Source organism: Centruroides sculpturatus, unplaced genomic scaffold, assembly GCF_000671375.1.
Source record: "Centruroides sculpturatus isolate CEXI.00-Female unplaced genomic scaffold, Cexi_2.0 scaffold810, whole genome shotgun sequence".
NCBI classification, from domain to species: Eukaryota; Metazoa; Arthropoda; class Arachnida; order Scorpiones; family Buthidae; genus Centruroides; species Centruroides sculpturatus.
The window spans coordinates 307,922-328,753 of NW_019385140.1; the positions used below are offsets into that span (position 1 = coordinate 307,922).

Genomic DNA, 20,832 nt, shown 5'->3' on the forward strand with positions numbered 1-20,832 from the left:
AAAAAATAATTGATTTGAAAACATTGTATCAAGGCAATAATCAAATCTACTAGTAACCATCCACTAGTTTGAATGGTTAACAGAAAAATGTCTTTCATAAAAATATCTATTATGCCTTACAATTCAGTACGAAATTATAGTTATGATGTAACGTTTGGTATGTTTATTAGTAATTTCTGCTGACAAATAAAATGTAACAAATGCAATATTTTAGTCGTATTGGAATACCCACATCGTTTGAAATATTCAAAACATAAAATTATAACAAATGACGAACATTATTGGTTGTCACTATATACAGTTATGCACAGTCACAAACAATAATGCAATGCAATATGTTGTGTGATTAGTTTAATAAATCTATAAAATGAAACACATGTTATCAGAATCAATTAAGTGCTCTCTATTAATGAACAGACTTTCAGAAACATCCTGTTGTATGCGATTTACACTATCAGCAAAATATTTCGAAACAGAGTCACTAATTAAACTATTTATCATATCTACATTATTATTTGGGTAGTATATCAAGGCACGGATTGTCTTGTCCGCGAGAGCAAACAGATCATTAGCAGCTTCGCAAATTTTAATTTTGTGTTCTTTACGAACAGTAGTGCTGAGTATCTAATAAACAGTTTGCCAGAACAATGTCCAGAAGCTCCCTAAGCTTTGTACTGACAGCTGAGGCGTTCGGGCCTGGACTCTCAGCACCAGTGGCAACCGAAGTGGATTAACACGTAATCTAGAAAGAACTCTTAAAACTAACAAAATCTATACTAAAAATTATCTAACTAATACCTAAAACCTGAAAAATACTCAAAAATGTTAAATAACCAGAAAGCCTCGAAAATACTGCAATGCAATATGAACGAACGATCATCGGAAGTTCAAACTAGCAGGCGAAAATAAACACCTAACATACTAACAAATTATAAAGAGAAAACTAGCTAATATAATAACGTGAGATAAAACGAACTAACTAAAGGACACCCTAAACACAAAGAAACTTGACTATAAAGAACCTTATTTATCTCATCCTAATTAAATGGCTAACCTCGAAAAAACTACGGGAAACCCATGAAAAATGGAAATTTCAAAAACACTGCTATGCACTAAAGCAAGAAAAAGTCGAAAATCTCGAAAACTACTAATTCTAGATTCACGAAACTAACAGTGTAAGCTAATAACCTAAATATCTAACTACAAGGAAGAAACCACCCTACAAGATCGACTTAGGGAGATTACTAGAATGAAGAAAGTTGCGAAAAGTTTATGATACAAAACATCCACAATTGATGGATTAGTCAAGGGTTACAGACAAGATGCAAGCAAACGGGATAACAGTGAAAAGAGGTTTAATAAGTTTACGTATAACAGGAATGTAGAGGGAGAAATTATGTAAATATAAAAACAAGAGAACGGTATGTAAACGAGCGCCAAACATCTACAGATTGCTAAGAAATGATAAGGACGAAGTAAGAATGATGGAGAAGGCTGGGGTTTATAGAATTCCTTTTGAAAATCAGTAGTTAGGAGTGGCAAAGGATTATGTGGGTGTCACCACAAGAAATTTGGCAGTACGTATAAAAAAGCACATGTATGACGTTAGTAAAGGACACAACAACATCATTTTGGCAATCATGGCACAAACGAAGGGAGCAAATGTAAAATGGGATGAGGCAAGAATAATTAAACCGGTCCATTCTCCGACGATTGCGTTGGGTATGGAGAAAATGGAGAAATATAAGAGTAAAGTAAATAACAATTGCTTAAATGCCAAGGACGCTAATACTCTTCCAACGGCATGGAAATACGTGATAGAAAAGGAAATGGGAATTAAATACCCTTAAACTTGTGGCGGTGTATTTTAACTCGTTTAATGTATATTTTCGTTATATTAGTTTATTTTTACATTTGTTTAATTATAAATTATGTTAGTATTTTGTTAAATATTTAATATTTTACAGTTTAATGTAAAGTTTTTAAAAATATGTTTTAAATTTTTTTTTAATTTAAAGAGTGTTCGAAAAGCTTTGTGTTCGATTGTAGAACAAATACCTGAGGATGGCCTATTAGAAATAGACTGAAAGCGTTTGAGTATTAAATTAATAGTAAGCTCAGCAAGTATTTGGTGTTTGATTATATTTGAAACTTTGTTTAATTAATTAAAATCGGTGTAATGAATGCTCTTTCATGTTTGTGTAGTAGACCCCAGGTGAAAATTACTGCTACTTTACGTCATAACAATACAAAAAATTAGTTAAATATTTCAGTTATTTATATAAAAGACATATGATCGATGATATTTAAAAGTTTCTTAAAATAACTTACACAAAATATTTTGTTTCCATGTCTTTTGAATATATTCAATAAAATAGATAATACTTATTTATTATTGATTAATTAATTAATAATAACAAATAAAATTCCGTTATTATGTTAGATATATGACAACAAATCATTATCCCAGTATAATAATTTAAAACAAAATTTCACAGGCGGTGAAATAAATCACGTCAGAAGTAATACTACAAGAATCATCATTGGTGCATGGTTATTAATAACAGTAGTTCTTATATCAGGATATTGTGGAGTTCTGTTTTCTTACATGACTTATCCTGTGTATGAAACCGTGCCTAGAACTATTGAAGAACTTGCAACTTCTGTGAGAAAAGGAATATATTCCTGTGGAATAATGACTGATACCGTTGTTGATAATTATCTTTGGGTAATACTATTAAATAATTATATTTTTAAGTTATAAGATCGGTATTTATACAAAATGTTGACTAATGCTAGAGAATCCAAGAAAACCTAAATCTACCTAGAATTTTCAAACAAGAAACTTTATTCTCTAATGTATTTTATACACACAAATTAGGAATAAAAAATACTCGAAATACTCGACAACCGTACAATATTTTGAGTATGAAAATTATTCCGTAGGTTTAAATGTATTAGATGAGTACTGTGACAGCAATATACTAATAATATTTTTTAAATTGAAGTATTGAATACACAGGGTAATTTAACTATGCGTGTACAAACATCTGGGAAGGGTAAGTTGCACGAAGACAAATCTGAATCGTATAGCAATGCAGGACCGGAAACGCCATCATCATGTGGTAGATAGAGTTGCACGGCTGCGAGACTGTTGATACATTATTTCAGGATATTGTTATTTGTAAACTGCCGACAGCAGTAGTAGTATCGCTGAGTTCACAAACGTGGAGTTGGTTGATATGCTCCTCGCTTAGGGAGCAACGAACTGCAAGGTTGAACTGTTGTGAGTCTGTACCTATGAGAAGTGTGCCAAATCACCAAGTATTTGCACAACTTCATCAGAATTTATGTGACACTAGTTATTTCCAGAGACCTGCAAGTTGTCGGGAACGATAAGAAACCACTGACGACACCAAACATAATGTTAACAGTTATTTTAATGTTATATAATGTTATTTTAAGTCGTGCCAGCACACGACCAATTGCCCTTCTGCTTCGTCTGTCCCAAACCACTGTATGGAGAGTTCTTCACGAAAACCGATTGTGTCTATTTTATAAGAAGCGCATTCAGACACCAAGGCAAGAGGATTACCCTCAGCGCATTGCATTTGCGTAATTCTACTTGCAGAATTTCCTGCCTTTGTGCTTTCCACAGACGAAGCATGCTTTACATGGGAAGGTAGCTGCAAAGTACATACATAATGCGTATGCATGGGTAGTGGACAACATTCATACATACGCATTATATACCATACAACACAAAACTGGTTTGCTATGAATGTTTTGGCCGGCATTGGTGAAGACCAATTAATTATCATACACTTCTTGTTTCTGTGTCCAGACAGGTGGTATTGAATAATTCTGGAGGACGTCTTGTTAAAGATAGTGCAACAACAAGATTCAGAGTCGCTGCTTCATAAGATATAGTTCCAGAACGAAGAGACCAACACCCATTTCAGTAATGACAAAACATGACATTTTGATCGCAGTGGATCGAGTGTGATAGTCCCGTTCATTGACCTGCAAAATTGCCGGATTCAACATTAATTTTTGAGGGATTACGTCAAAGAACAGATGTCGACACCTCCGTTGAATGCAATGAAGACCTTATAGCACGCATCTCTGTAGCTGCTTCGGAAGTCTGAGATGGCGTTTAGGAATTTTCGAAAATGTACATAATTCTTTCTGCTGACAATCAAAAGCGCGTGTTACATGGTCAGTTACATGATCAAGTTCATGGTTTTATCTTTCAATACGTGTAGTCACAATGCATTTCACGATGTCTTGTGAGTAATAAGAAGCATTTCGTTCTCTTACGCATTGCTTTTTCATCTCTCGCCTTCTCTCTACCAGTACATGAAGATGGCGTTTTCGACTTGGCATGGCTATATGATTCTGATTTCTTTGTGCAACCTACCCCCCCGGATAAGTTTGGACACGCTTGGCTGAATCACCTTGTTTGCTGTATTTAAACTTGAAAAATCTTTAATTAAAAAATAATTAAAATGGTTACATTGGATGCTTCATGCTGTTTCCTCTAGATGTATAATACATAGAATAATATAGAAAATATAATATAGTACAAGTGTATTTTCAGTTAAAAAATAGAATTTTATGTATATAATACTTCTAAAATTTTACGGAAAACTCTGTAAATAATTTACATAAATTTTAAAAAAATTTATGTAAATTATTTACAGAGTTTCCGTAGACTTTCCTATGGTAAAATCTTTTTACTAATATTGACAAATCACAAATAATATGCCGTTTATCATAATGTATTAATATTTAACAGATATCAAATATTTTCAGGATATGAATGAAGGAGCAGTAAAACCTATAGCAGATTATATTAGAAAAAACCCAGATAAATGCTTCTATGATTTAGATGCCGCCATCCAACACGTATTAGACACAAACTACGCTTATTTTGCACCTAAAAGTGTACTAGAATCCTTGGCAAAAATAAAAGGAGAAGATCGATTTGCATTTTCTAAAGATTCTTTAGTCAACTTTATGGTAGCATATCCTATGAAGAAACGGTTTGAACTTAAAACTGAATTAAACAAAATGTAAGTTTAATGATTTATGAATTTATAAATTTCATTATTAACAATTGAGCTGTGTAAATACTGTGTCCACATTTGTAATAATTTGATTGAATAGATATTTTTTCGAACATTTGAACTAACAACATTTATCAGGAAAATTTTCTTACATATGTTGCAAATTTCTGCTTATAAATTCAACTTACTTCAATACATAAATTAATTTATTCGTAAATTTCAAATAAGAATTACAATTTATATAATTTTATTGCAAAAACAATAAATATTTTATCATTAGTATTACATTACTAGACAGAGAAATCTGCTTTGCTACTTGCATTGTGTGAACTCAATTTCTCGCTTCATTTGTTTCCAATATAAACTATACATAACAAGCAATTATTTTTTGTCACACTGTCACAATGCCAGGCTGAAATGTATAATCATATTTTTTATTTATTTAGTTTAAATTATATGCTCTCCACTTCAAATTAGTATTGTCTTGTCTCTGTGCATCATACTTTTCATGTTTATCATCAGTGTCATGCCGATAATTTATCTAACTCTTCTCAAGGGAAAATGTTTGAATTGAAATGAAGTGACGTATGAATATGTAACTGAGGTTCTTGTATAGTTAACCAGGCATTATGCCTATGTGCTTTCCATATATTTTCTCATTTTTCATTTATCTAACTATTTTGTTGAAATTAAAGAAGGACAGACAAACAGAATAAAGGATGGATGAATGACATTGGGAATTTATAGGTTTATAATTTTTTCAAATTGCAGCCCAACAAAAATTTCAATAATTCGTGTATTTTTATCTGTCTAATTCCGAGTGAGGATTCTGAAATGTAAACAAATTTCACGCTTGTCTTCAAATGCACTTTGACATTCACTTTACTTAAAAAATGTTTTGTTTAAATTACATAAGAATTTTTCAATTTTTTAAAATCTAAATCAAATTTGGAAGAATCTTTAGAATTCAACACATAAAACTGTTTCATTCGAATTGGTGTAGCATCACTTTGTTTTGAAAGTTCTACAGAAAAGCATTTCAATTCCATTGTTACATACAGTAATTGTCTTCGCTCATTCGCCATACCGGCTGCACTCACATTTTTTTATATAGACTATTAATTTAAAAAAATTTGTGATGATTTAAGCTAAGGTAACTGCCACTCGTTTCTCTTTCTTCTGTCAACTATGCACTAAGTGATCAGCCCAACCCCTTACCTCCTGTTAGCTTTCGGGATATTCCAATTTTCAACGCGAGTGTTGAGTGTTGAAGTAAACAATTTGACGTCATCAACGACTTTCCAACTCTAGTACGAAATGCTTAGTTTTCATAATTTCATTTTCAACAAGATGCATACCATTCAAATGTCTTACCAAATTCCCACAATTCATTGGAAAGTAGCAGTCAACATATCTGTTGAGTGCTGAGTGCCTTTTTCAACGTTGAGGCAGCGCTGAGTCAGCGTTGAAAATGGGAATGTCCCGTTTGCTATCTGCTCTCGAGCTAATTCCCTTCGCATTGCTCACTTGATCAAAATTTGCTGACGATTTTTAGATATTTGCTGCTGCTGTTTCCGATTTTTCGTGGGGGAAAAATTGTCACGATAATTTTAAGAATTTTATATATTGCTTAGGTTTATAATTTTCGAATATTGTTTTAAAATCTTTATGTTTTCATATATCAAAAATATAAATTTAAAAGAGTCGTCGGGGACTGAGTGTTTCAAACCATTATTAGTTGGTCGCGTATTCGAAGCTCATCAACGTGTTAGCCATACCAAGTATTTGGTGTCAAATACATAATTTGGTATCATTTCCCATAAAAACAGTCTTTGCAGAAAGCATTTTTCCTTGTAGACTGTCTAGTGTTATACTGGAATATCTTATTCAATGAAATGTAAAATATAAATTTATATACGTTATTACTTGTAGTAATTTTTTAACTAAATTATTTTCACCAAAGAAATTTACAAAAGTAGGGTATGGGTGCTTATATTGGAAATCTAAGGAAAATTGGATTTGAGAACGCTTGCAGAATACTTTATACGAATAAAACAACGTGTCTCGGCTGATATGCATCTTTATTGTCACCTTAAACACCATAAATCTTAACTTCTCTAAACATTTGTCTTTTGAAATCTAGTTAATCTAATTGTCCCAATTCTTCTAATATAGGAAAGTCTTAGCAAAGCTGCGACACTATCGCTTTTTATGGAGAACTAGCAGATGAGCCCGGCGTTGCTCGGACAAAAAGTAACGATAGCTAAGATCAAGATTATTAATTAAATTATAGACGATCTTAACCCGTTTTTCGCCGGGTGTATAAATTACATCCCTCACTTCGGAGACTAATTAAAGAATTTTTAGTTAGATGGGTGAAAAATGTGTACGATTTCTCGCGAAAACGCGGAAGAAAACGCATCTAAATAGTACAGTAAAAGTGGAGTTCTGGGTAATTTTTAACCCTCTCTTTCTCTCTCTCCTTCGCGGGGGAGAATTTCGAAAATTTTTTTCTTATTGTACGTTTTCATGACGTATCCTAACTGTGTACCGAATTCCAACTCTTCTCGACTTTTTCAATATTCGATCAACAAAATATTTTTTTCAATATACATTTTTATCTTGATTTAAAACGCTTAGGAATACAGTTTTGAAAATTAAGTTATTATCAGTTATCTATGTATGTCATTATAAAAATGCACTGTCAAAATTTAATTTGTTTAGGTTCAACGGTTTGCTCTGGTTGATGACGAATCAGTCAGTCAATCAGTGAGGATATCTAATTCTATATATATGGATGAAAGCATGTGAATACAAAAATTAGAATAAACATTCCAGTAAAGCTTTCTAATTCCTATAAAAACTAAATTAAAATGCACCGACAATCAAATGTAGTAAAAATAGTTTATAGAATTCCTCATATTACACATTTTTCTTTCTCTTGGCTGCAGGGACAGTTTTCGCTGTTTATGATATTTACAATGATATTTACATGATTAATGATACAATGATATTTACACTAACAATAAAGTAAAATACAACGAATATTTTATCTTAATCACACAGTTACTAACACAGAATTCGTCGTCTTCATGCACACCAGTAGCCAAATAGATAAAACCACTGAAAATTGATAGTTGGCCGTGGGTATACGTTTTGTCAACGCCAGGCCAAATAAAATGATTAGGTTTTCTTTCTGTTAATATCAACTAAATAGGTGCCACTTTCACATAAAACTTCTTCCAGGATGCAATCTTCTTCGGGCGATGTGTCTGGTCGCATTGTAGAAATAAAATCAAACACCCCCCCTTTGTCTCATTAGCGTCTTCTTCAGTCACTGCATCATTTTATCTTGTAACACGAATATTAAAGCAACGGGATTTTAGCACCCCAATGCTTTTTAGAGACTTTGCAAGAAAAGTTTGAAAGTTTCAAGATTTCAATTTTTGATAATCAATTTTCAAACAATAATGTTTTTGAAATTTAATACGAAATATCGAAATACAGTAGACCCCCCTATAACGCTTAGATACGTTCCACGCTAATCGAATTTTACGTTATAGGAATGATTAAATACATGATCCAATCGCAGCCCGATAGGTGGGAACTTTACGGACTAAGGCTGTTCGAAAGGTTTTCTTCTATAAAATTAACCGATTCTAGACTAATTCGACTCAACATTTCCAAAACACGTATAATTTTTTGGGAGTAATCCGTATAAACTATGCTATAAACAAAAAATTATAGGATTACTTACCGAGTGTGTACCGTTCGACTACGCCGTTGCTTAAAGCTGGTTTTCATCGCGGAACAGCACACGAAACGACGGCCGCAATTTCTGATAACGAATTTTTCGCAGAAAAATAACTTGACCTTTGGAGACATCATTAATATAAATAATTTTTATGGACGTTGAATAAGAAGTGTTTCTTTCACAAGAAATGTATAAAATTAGTGCTGTATTAGACTTACGGTACCTAATTTACATACTGTGCAGACGATAATAAACTCAACTTACTAGCCTAAAATCTCCGTAGCGTGTTGCCAGGCGGCAGAAAGCATATATATAATTATAATAAAGTTACAATAAATTAAGTTAATATATAATTATATATACAGTACCTAATTTATATATAATTAATATATAATTATATGTACAGTATATAATTTATATATAATACTAAACAGACCATAGCAAACTCAATTTAGCTGCTCCGTAGCGTGGCGCAGGGTCGGAGGAAAGTAGTTCGGCTGCTCATCCACTATTGGTCCAGACTCTATCAATCTTGTCGCGAAACGACGTTATAGGAGGTACTTTATACGAAAGTTTCTACAATTTTTTCGCTACGTTATAGGAATTGTCGTTATAGGAACGTACGTTATAGGGGGGTCGACTGTACAATAAAACTTGTTAATGTGACCACCCGCGTACGACTGTCACTTTGAGCTGGTCCCTTCAGTGGTCACTTTAGCAGGTTTCACTGTATACTAGTTCGAAAATTTTTTTAAAATTAAAATTACGGCTAAATAATTTTTCGAAAATTAAATTTCGTATTTTTCGTGTTTTAGAATTTGGCATGTATTCTGTCGAAAATTTTGTTGAAGGTGTTTTCTATAGACAAATGGTTACTTATTATCAATTCAATTTAGAACTTATCGTTATTTTGAATGTTTCCTCCAACCCCCACGCATATCTTACTTTATTAGACAACAATGTTTTTCAGTACAGTAAAATTTATGACAGCAACGTATCTGTATTTACAAGCCGCTAGCAGAAACGCTCAATGTTTATATCATAAACCGAAAATCGCAAAAAAATGCATCAGCACCTTTAGTCCATTGCTGCCATTTTACTTCTACGCAATATCTTATGCACAATCATCTTACGGAAAGGTAGATTTTCTTGTGTTCTGTTATATTTCGTTGTCGGTAATTGCGGAGATCCGAACGTTCAATACAAGAAGCTACACCCTAATATTCATTATACAAATATACATTACTTCTTGTTTACTTCTAGAATAGGATGGATAAGAGACACTGGCATTTATAAGAAGTTGGAGAGGGATGCTATGCCACCGTCTACAAAAGAGATCTTTAAAGACACTTTTCGTCCTTTTTCCATTGAAGATGTTTTAAGTTGTTTTATTCTTCTCGCTTTAGGATATGGATTTTCTATTATAGCTTTTATAATTGAACTAATATATAATAGAAAAGCTAAAATATAAAAGACATCAATCTTTCCATCTAATTATATTCTAAAAACAATATAAAGTTGCTATTGTTATTTGTTTCTGAAAGCACTTTATTATCTTATGGCTAATAAAACTAGATTCAAGTTTTATTTTGTATAATAAATTAAAAACTTAGATGAAGCTAGAAAATTTCAATTTGACGAATTTAATATTCTATGTATTACATAAACATGGTATAATATGATATTTATTTCTGTATGTAATATAAATAATATATTAAGATAAGAAGTCTTTCATGTTTGTAAATTTTCAGACATTCCTAAATATGCATTTTAATAAAAAAAAATTGCTTTAACGATGAGTCTATGTCATTAAATAAAAAGAAATATTTTCATAAAACATTTACTAACTTAATTCGTTCCTAAAAGTTGTTCGAAAACCGAAACAAATTATTTTTCATAAGATGTAATAAAAATCAATAATTAAAACAATTCATAATGTAATAATACAAGAAGGGCCTAATAATTATTTCTAATTAAATAATACATTGTAATTAAATAATTAAGTGTTACATTGTAAATTCGTAAGTACTAACAATTTTTAAATACGTTTTTCCGATACAAAAATTCCATTTAAAAATACTTACAGTGAAATTACGAAAGTAGTTTTGCTATTTTTTAATAAGACAAAAATACCTGTATAATGGTTAATTTTAATAATTTTGCGTTTAATCCCAGTATCAAGGAAGGGATATCTGTTCATTAGAGAGGATAGGCTGAAAGTCCATAAAATTTTTTGTGCTCACTACGCATAGAATAAAAAGTAACTGTTACTAATTGTTTGTTTTTCTGAAATAAAATTTACTTTTTTTCGTGCTTAGTAAATTATATAGGACAGAGTTTACTGAAGTCGTAATCTGAAAAAATTTATGCCTCAGTATTTAGTAATGTTTCAGATTAGTTCCTGGTGTGAAAAAACTAACTAACGCGTTGTTTTCGATAATTTATATATATATAATTTTTTAAATCACAAACATAGTGTGATAAAAAGCATGATGTTCTTACAGAATTAAATCTCTGATGATGCAAAATTACCATCATAAAAATAACATAAGTTTTCGTTGCAACACCCTTAAATATTGTACACAAAAACAGTTGTAAAAAAACCTATTGCCATTGCATTTTTCGACACACTTTTACATCATTATTAAAATTTATACCGTAAATATTTATGAAATTAGTTTACGGTATGGATGTTGCAGTGGCGTGCCGTGACATTTGATGGTAGGAAAGCTGTGTTACTGCAAGAAGCCGACTTCCAGGGGCAATCAGTTAATTTCGTGTCAGTGATGGTCTAGGGTTCATTCTTATTCGTTTGTTCGATAAGCAAGTAAAATCCGTGGATTTCTCTAAATGTATTTTTAATAATCACAATTACATTCTAAATCGCTAGCCACGATATAAGGGCTAAAATTAAAATTTTTAAAAACTTACTTGGCGAAAATAAAATGTGTAGTGGATGTACTGTACATACCTGGTACAAAATATTTTTTAATTGTATGAATATACGTTTAAAACGAAATTATAATTAAATATAGCTTTGTAAAGAAACGTACATAAGAATAACAATATGTATATATACTACTCATGTAAAAAGCAGCCGAAAGGCTTGTCGGAGAGTGTGCGAACTAAGGCTATAATCTCCATATAAACCCGGGACGAGAAGCAGCAGCTGAAATATTGCAGGTGTCCAATAGTCAGTGAGGAACGAAATTGTGACCAACTACAAGTTCTGTGATTTTAACCATATGGCTACCTCTCGTCAAGGTATTAATTTAACAAAATTATATTCCTACCCTACTAGAGATGTAACGACCACCTTTATCTCCCCAGCCTCTCTACTTTTAACCATATAAATTTAGCATAAATCCTCAAATACACAAACCTCCCTGCAAAATGTAAAAAACACAGAATAATTTTTAATAAGACAACTTTTTTAATAACGTTAAAATTTTATTCATACATATAAAATTGTATATTTTAAAAATCATTTATACCTTACGATTTATATATTGATAGATTTATAAACATGTAATAAAAATTTGAACAAAAGGTTTTAAAAATTTCGACGAAAATAGGGTATATTTAGCTGCTAATATAAAGCATACTAATTTTTGAATGATCATATTCAACTCTGCTTATATATTTAATATTATCGTTGGTAGATGTTTGGAATAAGTTGTTTTTTTCAGGTTTCCAAAATATACAGTGGCCATACGATGCTGAAAATAATAATAAATATTATAAAAATTTATCATGGAGCATGTTTTAATAAACAGATGAGAACTTACTGCCGATTGCTATTTCATTTTCAAAAGGGCTCCACGAGAAACAAGTAGCCGTTTCAACATCATTAAAAGAGCCAAATGTGACAACGTCAGCCTTTGAATTTCTTAAATCGGTTATACTAACCTAAAGTCATAATTGTAACTATTAGTACATATTTAAAAAAAAAGTTAAACTTAACTTACATTATACTTACTTTTCTTCCAAACAAATATGCTATGTAATGTGGATTAAGAAAGGAACATTTTACTGCTTTTAAAACGTCAGTAAATATGTTTTTGGTTCTAGCGATTGGCATTCTCATATCGTACAAGTGTGCACTATGATCATTATATACTACGAAACACTTCTCCAAAGAATCATGACAAAAACACATCCTTACACGTTCTCCTTCATATCTCACTAAAGACTTCTTTTTAAACATAAAATCATTTCTTAATCTTAATAAGAGTTTCTCCGACTGAAAGAAGAGCAAGAGGTTATTAATAGTAATAAAAGTTTATTTAAATAAAAATCACTCTTACTTCTAATGACCATATTTTGCATTCGCCATCAAAGTGTACTGTAGATATATACATGGGATTCCAATAATTCCATTCGCAGAACGTCACAGGACTCCAATCTATTATTCGCTATTAAAAGTTATAAAAAAACCACTAAACATTTATACTTTGAAATGGCACAAATCTGTTAATCCTCGCTTTGTTCTAACTTTTTCACTTTATTTTGGTTAACGTGTTATTTCTTTAACCACTTTATCGGTATAAATGTGCAGTTTACAAAGGTCACTGATGGATAAAAACAGATATTATGAAGGAAGAAATCTTAAAATTTGACTTTATCTATCCAAATAGGATAAAAGCAAGAATAATATTTAGTTTTTCAGTTTAAAACAGAATAATTTGATATACGTCTTCAACGTGGGTTGAATGTGTTAAAAATATAAACAGTATTTCTTTTTTAAAAATCAATTATAATGCACTGTTTCTCCATCGCATAATAAATGTAACTGGAAACACTTCATTCTGCTCATTTTATTGAAGTAATTAGATTTAGCTAAACATACCTTACCTGTAAAAGTTAAGAATTGTAGATTTGGCTTTCAAGTAATAATTAACGTGATTTAGGGAATACAGTTACGTGCAGCACATACATCTTGTATTGAGTATACTAGTGGATAGTCATAATGATAATATATAGACACAAACACATTATCTGGTAAATTTTAAAACGTGTATGCAGATATTTGCATCACAGACTCAAAAAGGTAGTGTGGGCGCGCATTTGCCTCTAATCGCATTTATTTATTTTATAAAATTCTGAAACTAAGATTCTTTTCGTAATAAGTATTTGTAAGCATTTAAAAAAATAAAGGTATCGTTGCAGTATCTGAAATCTGGAGGAAAATAGCCAGATCTGATAACATTGCCATGTTACCACAATCCAGGTAGTGGCTAGAGAACAAAATGAAAGATGAAATGAACAAAGGAAATTTATATTCAGCTTTGCATAATGATAGATTATATTATCTGAGTAAAAATCGAATTGCTATCTATTCATTTATCAGTTATTCGATAACGTCAGCAGGATTTGCTTGCTATTTCGATAAAGCATGTATTATACAGATAAAATAATCTATTTATTGTGAAACTAAGTTTTTTGGTAAAAAATACATAACAAAGTTAGCCTTACACCTCTAAACAACAGTCCTATCTACATTGTTTACTAATCAAACTATTTTATTTTCAATATTTGCATTTTTCAAACTTATTTTTACCGAAATGACAATGTAAATACTAACTACATATTTTACTACTATTCTTTTATAAGGGTAACAAGCAATAATGTAATGTCGGATTATAAAACTTCAATATTCTTACGTTTAAATAGTTTAAAATAATAAGGATAATATAAGAATCCGTACCAACACCTATACGTATGAACTTACCGTTGGCGCTATCCATCGAAGCGTTAATTTAAAATCAGTTTTTTCATAAAGGCATAAATCGTCACCAGCAACCAGCAGATATTCTGGAAAACTTGCTATTACATCGGGAATCCACTTACATCTACGAACAACTGATGGATACGAAACGGAGTGTAACAGTTTGAGTTGGTCATCATCATAAGTCAAAACGTTCAACTGAATTTTGAATAATAGAAATACTATATTAAAAATTACGCATTAATAATTCTAAAGTTTTATAGAAATTCTACTTACACTATTACCATTTACACAAGACGATCCAAAAGCGCATTTTTTACCAACTTTAACGTGGCCAGAAATATTTGATGTGATTTTGGGAACTACTAGGCTGGTTAATATTTTAAAGTCTTGTTTAGAACATAATTCAGGGTTTACTTGTATTAAATTCACTGTATCGTTGAACATGACTTTAGCTTTCTCCATGAAATCAATTTTTCTAGCAACTTTCTGATATAACGATAGCAAAATTAACAATTTAAAACGGATTATTTTATAAAATCATTGCTTAAAATAATTTATTTACTTCACTTATAAAAGTAGAAAATAAAACTGAAGACAATTCGACTTATAAGTGTAATTCTCTCTGTTAAATTTCATTACTCTGAACAGCGCGATAAAACAAATCCCTTTATGTAATTTGCATAATGAGCGATAAAGTAGCCATTATTCTGAATAATTAATTAATAAATTTTAATTTCTAAATAATTTAATTTTAACGCAATATTTTATATATAAATATTTATTTTAATTTAAATTTTAACGCAATATTTTATATATAAATATTTATTTTAATTTAAATTTTAACACAATATTTTAAAATTTAAGAAAATTATACATTACGTAATTTACATTGCTTAATGAATGGAAAAACTAACAACACATTTGAAAAATTGCTGGTTTTAAAAATATAAAAAATGTAGGAGAAAGCCAAGAAGTAATTTAGTAAGAAATATAACTATATTTGCTAATTACTACATATATAACTTTAACATAGTTTGTAATATTTTTCAATGGAAAATGCTGATAAAAAGAAACACATTGACATGTATTAAAGATTATAACAAAAACCTATAATATTGTTTTAAATTTAAGAGTGTAGAGGAAACAAAAATATAAAATTTCTTTAAAAGAATACCGTAGATTTTTATTATATTGCGCACTTAGAAAGACAAATTAAATAAAGGATATATCAGATGGAACAATATAACAATAAGTTATACCATGTAAAAAGTGTACTTTATTTATGGGACACGATATTTCATAAGTCGCACACCGTAGGTAAACTGTAATGTTATGGGATTTTTCCGTTTCAAGTCAATTTTGACGTAAGACAAACCTATGGAAATCATCCTAAAAGTTTTCAGGTAGTAACAAGTAGGATACAATGGAGTTCAATCTCAAAGACACAAAGAGAGCAGCAATTTCGCATTCTGCCATTGGAGACTTCGCGAAAAGGTTAAGAGTGCAGGATCCATGAGGAATAAAGATCCTTCAGATAATACTTTACCTCTACATCTTCAAAAATATGTAAAATCATTTAATTTCTTGCCTGAATCATTGCGCATCAGAGCAAGATCCTGTATATTTGTACTGTTGTAAGAATACTATAATTAATATTATAAGAATAAATAAATATTTTAGTTTATATTCTCATGTTATGTAATATCTATAAACAGGGTTGATTATTATTAAAATAAGATTTTCTGATTTCACAAACATCATACTTGTTTACTGTTGCAATAGGTGCTGGTGATAGTAACTGCAGACATTGTTACCATACGTCTTACTTAATATAATATTAAAATAATAATAACCAAATTTTTATTACATTTTTCTCATTAATTTAGTCGAAATATTAAATTTAAAATAGTAAACTGCACTTTCTTCGTTTTATAATTATTTTTATTTAAATCTTGTCATGCATTGTAACAGCTTCTAGGCAATATCGACCCTCGGTAAAGTGTGACGTAATAGTAGTTGTATACGTTTATGATGGTCTTTATACGGGGAATAATGTTTTCTGGGAGGTCCTTCAAGGGTAACTGGCTTCTCTTCAGGCGTTACAAACGTGGAGAAAATCCGAAAAACTTCACGTGGCCAGCCCGTCCTGGCGAGGCGCAAACCAAAGACCGAATTCCCAGTGTCTAGGAAACGAAACCCTTGACCACTAATGGGCCCTTTTATTTGAATTACCAAAAATACTGTCTTAAAAGGGGTTAACCACTTTTTAACTAGCAGCAATTTGCCAAAAATTGCTGCTAATTTTATTAACACTAAAATTAAACGTAGTTTAATCGAAATATAATTAAGTTCTCACAAAATAATGGGTTAAGTTTAATAATTTAAAATAATTAAATAATTATAACTCATATTTTTGTTTTATATTTCAGTGTTTATAAAATATTTAATGAAATTATTTTAACAATAATATATAATAATTACATTTAAAAAAATAAACGAAAAATTTACATTTCAATTAAATATTGTGTCATAAATAATATTTAAAAACCCATAAGAATTCTTCAACGTGTGAAAATGCAAATTAGTTTTACTCGGCATCCATTAAATTTCTATTAGGTGAAAGTTTATAAGTATTACAAGTACAACTTTCTGTTTAATAATTTGTAATTTTAGAAGTTTTTACTCAAAATTTACTATATATTTTAAAGAAAGAATAAGCATATTAGATTTAAAAATGAATGTTCCTTGGAAAAGTACACCAGAAAATGACGAAGAAAATACTAATTCCAATGAAAAGAGAAGAAAAATTGATAAAAGTACACCAGAAAATGATGAAGAAAGTTCTAGTTCTAATGAAAAAAGAAGAAAAATTGATAAAAGTACACCAGAAAATGATGAAGAAAGTTCTAGTTCTAATGAAGAAAGAAGAAAAATTGATAGAAGTACACCAGAAAATGATGAAGAAAGTTCTAGTTCTGATGAAAAAAGAAGAAAAAGTGATTTCAGTAGTTTTCATATAGTCGAGAGTATTGAACTACGTAGTTTCTACAAGGAAACTGAAAAAGTAACCAAAGTAAATGTATTAGATAGAATTTACGTGCCATGTGTTACGAGTGAACTGAGTTGTAATTTTAGAAATGATGTTAAATGTACTTTTGGAGTTACTGATGGAAAGATGAATGCAGTACGTAATAAATTTACAATATCTTTTTTTTTTACCCATTAAAAGAAATATTGGTATATAATTATGAATTTCTTTTCTTTCATAAAATGTATAGATTGAAACCATACATTGTGACAATAAAAAGAAACTAAAACATATTTATACATTTAAGAAACATGCTGAAAAGTGTATTGCTTCATGGATTCCAGATATACATGGAAATCTTCCTGAATATCTTCTGGCTGCTAGTGATAATTTATATTTATATGAAGATGTAAGTTCTGATTTAATTCTCAAAGGATTTTTTGCAAACGTAAGTTATTTCAAAAATTTGATGTATCTTTTAATTATAGCTTTATTTTTTTACTTCTCAACAATGTTTTTAATATAGTTTAATATTTAATTTTTGTACAAAAATTTTCGCGTAGACAAAATAAAATTAAATCTAGAATATATTAGTAGATTTAAAACTTGGAATATTCTTCTTTTCCGTGTATTTTTGGCATCTCTCTACAGTTATAGGTCAATCAACCTAAACACTATATATATATATATAACGACAGGTTTCGATTACTTTTACAGATTGAACAAAATAATCCAATAATTTCATGTGGATGGTGCACTCATAATCCTCAGTATGTAGGTAGTATGCAATTGAATGGTGATTGTAGTATATGGTCACTTAATGTAAGTTGTTTCTTTATATAATTCAAAGGATTGTAAAATTACCATTTCAAATGTGTTTTATTTATTTACAACAGAGAAAAGACAAAGTCATTATTTTCGACCATCAACATGTTTATAAGCCAAATTGGAATAATGTTGACACAAATATAGGAATGTGTTTTTATCATGGTAGTTCGAAGCATTGTTTTATGACGTATAATGGCAAAACAGTGAATTTTGTAAATGATATAAGATGTCCTGCAAATTCTTACGTACACGATTTCGAGAATCCAATTTTTAGTGTCAAAAACTCACTTCGTCGACCTTGGCTTGTTTCATGTGCCGAAAGAAAAAATGTAAATTAATTTTAAATATAATTAATGTTATTTACAATTAACGTTTTATTATGAATTTTCCAGGTTTCAATTATAGACGTTAGATTTCCAAATCAAGCATGTTCCTCAATGACTTCCTTTGATCCATCTGATAATGCAACTTGCTTTTCATGGTCAATGAACGGCGACATTGCAATTGGAAGTACGAACAATTTTAATAAAAGTTGTATTTATTGAATTTTTGTAAAAATCAAAGCTAATATGTGAATATATATTTTTAAACAGCTGAAGAAGGAAAATTCATATTGTGGAGTCCAGAAAATAATGAAATTCAAAAAGACTACGACATAAATTTCGGATATATATACTCACTCGAATATCATCGTACGGCAAGAGACATTTTGTTTGTTTGCCATTAATGTGTCTAATACCTATTTTATTCAATAATGTAACTGTAATTGCATACTTTTGCATAATGTTTAAAACTTTTTACTGGAAAAATTATTTGTACTGGAAAATTATTTTTATTGAAGTTATAATCACCTTTTTTAACTTTGTAAAAAATTTTATGTATTTCATAATTATGTATGAGCATAAATTTTTGATACGCCTCTATATCAGAAGGAACAATTGACGATTTTAATCGAAATTTATTCAGAAATATTTTTACATAAATTTGTTTTTCGAATGATATTAATATGTTAAGTTTACAGATAATAATAAAAACATTCAAATAACTCTTTTAGACGTAATTTCAGATGATAACGATATCTGTAGTTACAACTTGTTTCGCCTTATGAAATAATGTAAGAAAATATTTAAAGTATCAATTAAGAATTTTTAAAAACTATTGAGAACAACTATAAGACATTCTGTTTATTTATACTGTGGTAAAAATAATAAAATATTAACAATATTTATTCAATTATTAATATAATAATTCACCTATAAAACGACGGATTAAATTATATATTTATGAAATATAATTTCGTGATTTAACAAAAGGCATACTTTCTTTGTTGCTTCAATGGTAACGATATCAGCAATTACACTGATTCTAACGTATTCATGTAGAAAAACTTATGAACCATTATAAAAGAATCTTTTATTGTAATCAAGAATTCTATTATTAATTTAATAGCATAATAAGTATAAGTTTCAAGTTAGTTTTAAGGTCTAAATTGATAGTATTCGTTTTTTAATATTTTAACCAGTTAAATTACACTGTTTGTGGGGTTAAATAATTAAGCAAAACATTATTAGCAAATTCTTCAAAACATTTAAATTTTATAAAATCTATTTTAGAGATTCGTTGTATTTAAATTTGATATGTCATTGACTATACTAACCTTAATATAAATATTAATACACGACCTGGATACTTCTAGATAGCAATTAAATGAGTAAGCGGACCAATGACATAATTGTTTTTTTTATATGAAAGAAAAATTCGCCTTGTTTTGCTTTCTTAACTTTTTGTGAAGTAGAAGCTCTTTTTATTGGCAACCTTAAAGTGTTAATAAAGCTGTTAAAAATATTTTTAAAGTTATTTACTCCTTCCACCTCAAAACGTAGACTTTTTTTTACTTTTTTCTAATAATTAATAATACAAATTTATTTCTTTAATAATATCTCACAATCGATGGCGCCATACGCAATTTTAGCTTTGTGCTGATGTGTGATAGAGTTTCTTAAACACAAATATTTTATTTAAATTAACAAAAAAATATCTTTTACAATTTAACAAATTTATTTTTCTTCAGTTTGTCTTAAAATTTAAACTTCATATCGTAGTCGTATTCAAAATTATCGGACTTCCTAATAGTGTTGTAAAATTCTTTGCTCCTGTACCACACCAGCTATCTATGGTCCTGCAAACGATGCCAAAACTCAATCTGGATATATTGATACTTACTACAGCTTTGAGTTTATAAAAAATTAATTTAGGATCTATTGTTAGTGGAGGGCTCAGACAGTTGTTTTTTTGCCATTAGTATATCGCGTCATAAAATATATGAAATAATGTATTAAGTATGTATCCTATACAGAGCCGTAACTAGGGTATGGCCAATGTGGCCCCCGCCATAGGCGCCAATTTAATAAAGGCGCCAACG

General features: G+C 29.8%; 2 protein-coding genes across 3 annotated transcripts; one reads left to right on the forward strand and one right to left on the reverse strand.

Moving 5' to 3' along the window:
• Positions 1-12,305: 12,305 nt before the first annotated feature.
• Positions 12,306-15,213, reverse strand: LOC111635336 (DDB1- and CUL4-associated factor 7-like). Its single transcript, XM_023380275.1, has 7 exons — positions 15,117-15,213; positions 14,828-15,040; positions 14,555-14,749; positions 13,131-13,238; positions 12,803-13,066; positions 12,612-12,732; positions 12,306-12,542 (listed from the first exon to the last, which is right to left on the reverse strand). Exons 2-7 carry the CDS (start codon positions 15,014-15,016, stop codon positions 12,406-12,408), a joined length of 1,014 nt encoding a protein of 337 aa, XP_023236043.1. The 5' UTR covers positions 15,017-15,040; positions 15,117-15,213; the 3' UTR covers positions 12,306-12,405.
• A 1,922-nt stretch (positions 15,214-17,135) lies between these two features.
• On the forward strand, positions 17,136-19,608 carry LOC111635330. 2 transcript variants are annotated; one of them, XM_023380268.1, is made up of 6 exons: positions 17,136-17,738; positions 17,833-18,030; positions 18,300-18,404; positions 18,479-18,739; positions 18,803-18,920; positions 19,004-19,608. In XM_023380268.1, exons 1-6 carry the CDS (start codon positions 17,289-17,291, stop codon positions 19,135-19,137), a joined length of 1,266 nt encoding a protein of 421 aa, XP_023236036.1. In that variant the 5' UTR covers positions 17,136-17,288; the 3' UTR covers positions 19,138-19,608. The 2 variants fall into 2 exon arrangements, with proteins under 2 accessions (XP_023236036.1, XP_023236037.1); XM_023380269.1 differs by having other exon boundaries at positions 17,890-18,030.
• Positions 19,609-20,832: the final 1,224 nt, after the last annotated feature.

What these genes read in the sequence shown, in the direction of transcription:
- LOC111635336 (XM_023380275.1), bottom strand. Translation starts at nt 15,016, where the DNA reads ATGGAGAAAGCTAAAGTCATGTTCAACGATACAGTGAATTTAATACAA. An exon ending in CTTGTGTAAATGGTAATAGT is followed by an intron (nt 14,750 to 14,827) that starts GTAAGTAGAATT and finishes TTCAAAATTCAG; the next exon opens with TTGAACGTTTTGACTTATGA. An exon ending in CATATTTGTTTGGAAGAAAA is followed by an intron (nt 12,733 to 12,802) that starts GTAAGTATAATG and finishes TTATGACTTTAG; the next exon opens with GTTAGTATAACCGATTTAAG.
- LOC111635330 (XM_023380268.1), top strand. Translation starts at nt 17,289, where the DNA reads ATGAATGTTCCTTGGAAAAGTACACCAGAAAATGACGAAGAAAATACT. An exon ending in GTAGTATATGGTCACTTAAT is followed by an intron (nt 18,405 to 18,478) that starts GTAAGTTGTTTC and finishes TATTTACAACAG; the next exon opens with AGAAAAGACAAAGTCATTAT. An exon ending in CGGCGACATTGCAATTGGAA is followed by an intron (nt 18,921 to 19,003) that starts GTACGAACAATT and finishes ATTTTTAAACAG; the next exon opens with CTGAAGAAGGAAAATTCATA.